This window comes from Pezoporus flaviventris, unplaced genomic scaffold (genome assembly GCF_033815535.1).
Source record: "Pezoporus flaviventris isolate CSIRO_AGI_PZ_B2104156 unplaced genomic scaffold, CSIRO_AGI_Pfla_v1 ptg000125l, whole genome shotgun sequence".
Classification (NCBI taxonomy): Eukaryota; Metazoa; Chordata; class Aves; order Psittaciformes; family Psittacidae; genus Pezoporus; species Pezoporus flaviventris.
The window spans coordinates 665,803-672,921 of NW_026892673.1; the positions used below are offsets into that span (position 1 = coordinate 665,803).

A 7,119-nucleotide genomic window follows, 5' to 3' on the forward strand; every position below is an offset into this window, starting at 1 on the left:
TGTTACTATTCAACGTTATATCACTACTTTAAACAAAAACATGCAAGAACTCAGGGCCAAGGGAATGCTAGCACAAAGCACCCCCTTGGAATTTTCAATACATAAAATTCAACCAGGGGACAAGGTATTAATAAAAAGTTGGAAAGAGAAGAGTTTGTCCCCTCGTTGGGAAAGACCTTTTCTTGTTCTTTTAACCACAGAAATGGCGATAAGAACTGCTGAAAAAGGGTGGACAAACACGTCACGAGTAAAAGGACCGGTAAAAGAATGGAGGGTCGTGACTGAACCTGGAGACACCAAGCTGACCCTCAAAAGGATTTAATGAGTAACTGAGGGAATTCATATTGACTCTTGTAAAATTATAAGGGAAATACAGGTATAACTGGGCCCAGAGTTTCAATTGTTAAAAGTATATTATTGCTTGTAGGCAGGACCAAGAATAATTTTTGAGAAATCAGTTACAGTTCTTTTGCATTCAGTGTAAAATTATCACCTCATTGGAACAGTTGTTTTGGGGCAAATGTTATTGCCATAATAACCGATGGAAAATATACCTCTGACCTACCAGAGAGGGCAAGACCGGAGGGAATAAGGTGTTGCCGCTGAAAAGGTCTGCCGAGGGCTTCAACCCCTGGGGCTGTGACCGCTGAGCACTATGATCCTGACCGGACCTCTTTTGGTGTTGGTCCTGATAAGACCCGTATGGGAAACTGCCACGGCTGCTAGAAACAACAACTGTAGTGAATGTGTTACTACAACTAGATGAGGAAGAGTGACCTCTCAAACACTGATCTATCACACCATGTATGAATGCAAAGGAATGGTAACCGGCTACTATATATATAATCAAACTCAATATGGACTTTGTAAAGAAGGAACTAAAATGGTATGTTTTAATCCGAAAGAACTCCCCTATCAATATTGGATAGAGAAAAGAACAAACTCAGCAGAAGGAAGACTAATGGCAACAAGCCAAATAATAACTAATCTAAGCCAACCTGTATGGGTAACCTTTGATGCCTGTGACGCTATTGATGATGACCTATATTCAAATTGTGGAAACTTGAATTGGAGGAGGTATTATAGCGAATGTGAAAAATATATTTGTCCCTGACCAAAAGAGAGATCATATTTACCTACAGGTTGTTATGCAGATTGGGATTATGATAGTCAGTCCGAAAGAAGTGGACATACTGGATGGAGTTGTGCCTGTTGGAGTACAACTCCTACCTGGGGATGGCCCCAAGAATGCAAGGGAACCCAATTGAGGGCAGAGATTAAAAAGGGAATAACTTCTCCCAATTGCGCAGCCCATTCTTGTAATCCTGTCAATCTAACTATCTAGAATCCAGGACAATGGAGACAAAAGGAGGTAAAAATTGGACTATCAATTTATGGAACTGGAGAAGATCCAGGGGTGATTTTACAAGTAATAATTAAAGAAAAATCTAGAGAATCAGTACAACACCACTTATTATTCAATTCCTTCTATCATGAAATGGAAACGGGAGTCCAATATGAAATTCCCACAGTTGCTAAAAATCTCTTTGTAAATCTTGCTGAAAATATAGCTAAAGCATTGAATGTAACTAACTGCTATGTTTGTGGGGGAACTAACCAAGGGGAGAGATGGCCCTGGGAGGCAATGGAGAGTAATATAAGCAACCCTGCAATCTGGAAAAATCGAAAAGGGAAAAATAGGAGACAACAATGGATCTTGCAAATGAATATAATTGGGAAAAGTTGTTGGCAGAATTTAGAAAATGGTGGAAAACCAGTAGGAAATTTACTTTGTGAAGGGGGTTATATATGGAACAGAACAAAGAAAGACTGGGAAAAATGGGGAAATCCTATAGAAATAAATCAGTGATTCAGTAACTGGACTAACGGAATTAACATACCAAACGTCTGGCCCACTCCAGATGAACATTATTGGATCTGTGGTAAAATAGCCTTTGCATTTTTACCTCAAAATTGGACAGGATCATGTATATTAGGAACCATCAGACCCAGTTTCTTTTTATTACCTATAAACCGAGGGGAATGCTTGGGAGTCCAGTTATAGACAGAAACAGGTGAACTAAGGAGAAAATGATATAGAAGAGAATTACAAATTGGTAACTGGAAGGACAATGAGTGGCCACCTGAATTAATAATTTCTCATTATGATCTGGCAACTTGGGCTGAAGACGGGTCCTGGGGATACAGGACTCCTATATATATGCTGAATTGGATTATAAGATTACAAGCTGTAGTAGAAATAGTAGTAAATAAAACAGGAGATGCATTAGGATTAGTTGCAAAGCAAAATACTAAAATGAGAACTGCAATATACCAGAATCTTTTGGCTTTGGATTATTTGCTAGCTCAAAAAGGAGGGGTCTATGGAAAATTCAATCTCAGTAATTGCTGTTTAGAAATAGATGATGAGGGAAAAGCCATAAGTGAGCTTGTGAGAGAAATGAAAAAGATAGCCCATGTTCCAGTACCAACCTGGAATGGAATCAATTTAGGAGGATTAGGATCTTGGGGACAATTTTTAAATGGGGACTGGATCACTAAAATCGGTATACTGATATTGGGAATATTTGGAGGACTATTAATTATTCCATGTATAATCCCATGTTTCACCAGATCGATACATACAGTTGTACAAAACATGCAATTAACCATCATGCCACACTGGGCTATACAAGACTGTATTGCACCATACTGGGCTGCACAAGTCTGTACTTAGCCATATGGAGCCATACAGGGCTGTACTGGGCCATACTGGGCTGTATCTAGCCATATGGGACCATCTAAGTGTGATAAACACATAAATATATTAGGTTTTGCAAATCATAGGTGTGGCTATGTGGATATAACTGTATGAGTTTACAGTAACAGAAACAAAGCTCGCTAAAGACACAAGATTAGACAACAAAAAGGACCAGAACTCTTGAGCAAAATGGAGTCACATAGCAAAAGAATTTGTAAAGGTAAAAGAAAAGGGGGGGGGCTTAGAATCATAGAATAATTAGGGTTGGGAAGGACCTTAAGATCATCTAGTTCCAAACCCCCTGCCATGGGCAGGGACACCTCACACTAAACCACCTCACCCAAGGCTTCGTCCAACCTGGCCTTGAACACTGCCAGGGATGGCACACTCACAACCTCCCTGGGCAACCCATTCCAGTGCCTCACCACCCTAACAGGAAAGAATTTCTTCCTTATATCCAATCTAAACTTCCCCTGTTTAAGTTTTAACCTGTTACCCCTTGTCCTGTCACTGCAGTCCCTACTGAAGAGCCCCTCCCCAGCATCCCTATAGGCCCCATTCAGATACTGGAAGGCTGCTGTGAGGTCTCCACACAGCCTTCTCTTCTCCAGGCTGAACAGCCCCAACTTTCTCAGCCATATCTTCATATGGGAGGTGCTCCAGTCCCCTGATCATCCTCGTGGCCCTCCTCTGGACTTGTTCCAACAGTTCCATGTCCTTTTTATGTTGAGGACACCAGAACTGCACACAATACTCCAGGTGAGGTCTCACGAGAGCAGAGTAGAGGGGCAGGATCACCTCTTTCGACCTGCTGGTCACACTCCTTTTGATGCAGCTCAGGATACGGTTGGCTTTCTGGGCTGCACGCACACACTGCCTGATCATGTTCATTTTCTCATCAACCAACACCCCCACGTCATTCTCCGCAGGGCTGTTCTGAATCTCTTCTCTGCCCAACCTGTAGCTGTGCTTGGGATGGCTCCGACCCAGGTGTAGGACCTTGCACTTGGCATGGTTAAACTTCATGAGGTTGGCATCAGCCCACCTCAGAAGCATGTCAAGGTCCCTCTGGATGGCCTTCCTTCCCTCCAGGGTATCAACTGAACCACACAGCTTGGTGTCATCGGCAAACTTGCTGACGGTGCCCTCAATCTCACTGTCCATGTCAGCGATGAAGATGTTGAACAAGACTGGTCCCAACACCGATCCCTGAGGGGCACCACTCATTACTGGTCTCCAGCCGGACATTGAGCCATTGACCACAACTCTTTGCGTGCGGCCATCCAGCCAGTTCTTTATCCACCGAGTGGTCCATCCATCAAATTGATGTCTCTCCAATTTAGAGACAAGAATGTCATGTGGGACGGTGTCGAACGCTTTACACAAGTCCAGGTAGATGACATCAGCTGCTCTACCCCTGTCCATCAGTTCCTTAGCCCCATCATAGAAGGCCACCAAATTGGTCAGGCAGGATTTCCCCTTAGTGAAGCCATGCTGGCTGTCACCAAGCACCTTGTTGTTTTTCATGTGCCTTAGCATGCCTTCCAGGAGAATCTGCTCCCAGATTTTGCCAGGCACAGAAGTGAGACTGACTGGTCTGTAGTCCCCCAGGTCATCCATTTTCCCCTTCTTGAAAATGGGTGTTATATTTCCCTTTTTCCAGTCATCAGGAACTTCACCTGACTGCCATGATTTTTCAAATATGATGACCAGCAGCTTAGCAACTTCATTTGCCAGCTCCTTCAGGACCTATGGATAAATTTCATCAGGTCCCATGGACCTGATTTTTAAGATGGTCCTGAACCAGTTCCTCTCCTACAGTGGGCGCAAGGTCTTCATTCTCACAGTCCCTGCATCTGCCTTCCAAGACTTGGGTGGTGCGATCAGAGCCTTTGTCTGTGAAGACCGAGGCAAAGAAGTCAGTAAGAACCTCGGCCTTCTCCAAATCCTGTGTAGCCAGTTCTCCCGCTAGCTTCCGGAGAGTGCCCATGTTGTCCCTAGTCTGTTTTTTATTTGCTTGATATAAGAAAAGCTAGTGCCTGAAAAACATAAAGTACTTTTTAGCTTAACTTAGGTTGTAGAAGGAGAACACTGTTTATGTTGTATGTCTGTGGAATGTAGTGGCCCCACTAAACATGAGTTCATTGTTTCACGCTAGTCTTCTGAAGTATCTTTAGCTTTAAAGAACAATGTTTGTGTTGTAAGTCTGTGGTGAGATAACAGAATTTAGTGGCTCCACTAAACATGACTGGGTTATTTCACACCGTCCTTCTACTTATCAGTTAGAGACAATGCCTCCTAAACATCTGCTAGCTTGGGATACTCCTTGTCTGCCCATCCTGCAATAAATTTTTCAGGGAGGTCACACTGTTCTAAATCTTTGCTAGTTATCAGAAGAATTACAGATATGGCTGGTTTCAGCTAGTTGTGTGATTACTGGGGCGTCCAACTGTGCCAAAGGTGAAAAGTACACTGTGAGGAAGACTGCTTACTTCATCCTCAAGACCCCTACTCACAAGAGGAAGACTGCTTACTTTATGCTCAAGACCCCTGCCCACCATCACCAGAGAACAGTGTGCAGATGCCAAGAGGAGGAGATTTATGATAATAAGTTCCTGGAGGTAGTTATATTCCCGGCCTATACGTGGGAATTATGAATATGTATGTTACAAATGCAATAGTGAAAGTATATAAACCTGTAACAAATACTAATCACTTGCGCCTCTGGGTACAGTCATGCGCCCAGCACTGTTGCTTTTGCTTTATTGACTTTATCCCTCAATAAAACCTTGTTATCTTGTTTAGAGGAGTGAGTTTGTATTTCACATAAGGCTATGCAGGACTGTATTGGGCCATGCTGGGATATATTGGGCTGTACTTGACTATATAGGTCTGCACTGCACAATACTGGGCTGTACTGACCCAGACTGGGCCATACTGGGCTGTGCTGTGTTATACATGGCCATATAGGACTGCACTGCACCGCACCATACTGGATTGTACAGGGCTGAACTGGGCCGTACAGGGAGGAGGGGCACAACCCTTGGGGACTCTCCCCCCCATCATCTGGGTGAGGGTCAGAGTGTGGGTCCCACTGCTCCTGTCCCCCTAGCCCATGGCTGCAGCAGGAGTGGGCTCTGCACTATCAGTACTTGACTTTATTTGTAAACTCTCTTTGGTCGACCAGAAAAACCTCAAGAAAAGACCCAAGCAACTCCCCAAAATTATATAGATCATGAAACCAACCAGGAGAATGGGGTGAAATTAAGAGTTCACCCCCAAAACTTGGACCCAAGAGCTGCTGGGGGAGTGCTGCAGTGGTGGGTGCTCCTCTGTTGTGCTTGGTTTTTGGGGAGGAAGAGGTGGGTGGGGTGGGGTGGGATGGTCCTACATGAGAGGCTCACTACAGAGCACAATCTCCATTTCCTTGTGGTAGAGCTTTCCCTCATTGGACAGGTTCATGATGCTCTTCCTGTAGTTGGTGAGCTGCTGGATGCTCATCTCCTGAAAGGAAGGAGGAGAGGGGGGAGGTGGTGGGAGCTAGGGACTCCATTTCTCCCAGCGGAGCACCTCTAGGTTGGGGACATGCCCCTCTCCGTGGGTTGGCACCTGGACCAGCATCTTTCCTGGTCCCTGGGGAGCGTGGACACAGCAGGTGGGAGATGGTGCTGGGAGAGGGGAGAATGCACAGGGGGGTCTGGGGGGCACCTGGGCTCTGTCCCCCACTTACTTTCTTATTCTTCTTATACAGGTCTTTCAACAGTATGTCCAGCTCATTCTCATCAATGAAGCCGCTTCCATCCTGGATAACAAGGGAGAAACATCAGAATGGAGAAGGACATGAGCCTCACCACCCTGGGCATGGGTGCAAGGGGCACCCCCAGACCCCTTACCCAGCACTCACACCCCACATTGGAGCAAGAAATTGACCCAACTAAAACCACATGGGTTTGGGTTTTTTTTTTTTCCAAGTTGTATTTGTTTGGGGCAGTTTCTCAGGATCTGGCTCCCTACCTTGTCATAGAAGGTGAAGATGGCATTGAACTCCTCCGAGGACAGCTTCATCCCCTGAGAAGCAGCATGGGACACTGAGGTGTGAGGGAGGGGACGAGGTGTGAGCAGGGAATAGGATTTGTTTAATCTATTATTATTATTATTTTTAATTTTATTTTGCCTGAAACTTCAGAAGGCAGTTTTCTTGCAGAGGCAAAAGTCTGAAAGACAAAAGGGGCAGGATGAACGGGAAGCAACAGGGAAAAGACACTTTTTAAACCAAAATGGTTCTTGGATACGATGAGGGGTGATGGTTTTAAACTAAAAGAGGGAGATTCGGGCTGGATGTGAGGAAGAAATTTTGT

The 7,119-nt window shown here is 44.7% G+C and overlaps 1 protein-coding gene across 1 annotated transcript; it reads right to left on the reverse strand.

Annotated features, from left to right (window-relative positions):
- Positions 1-6,148: 6,148 nt before the first annotated feature.
- On the reverse strand, positions 6,149-6,844 carry LOC133282491 (calretinin-like). Its single transcript, XM_061478481.1, has 3 exons — positions 6,776-6,844; positions 6,492-6,563; positions 6,149-6,265 (listed from the first exon to the last, which is right to left on the reverse strand). The coding sequence occupies exons 1-3, from the start codon at positions 6,824-6,826 to the stop codon at positions 6,149-6,151; spliced, it is 240 nt and encodes a 79-aa protein (XP_061334465.1). The 5' UTR covers positions 6,827-6,844.
- Positions 6,845-7,119: the final 275 nt, after the last annotated feature.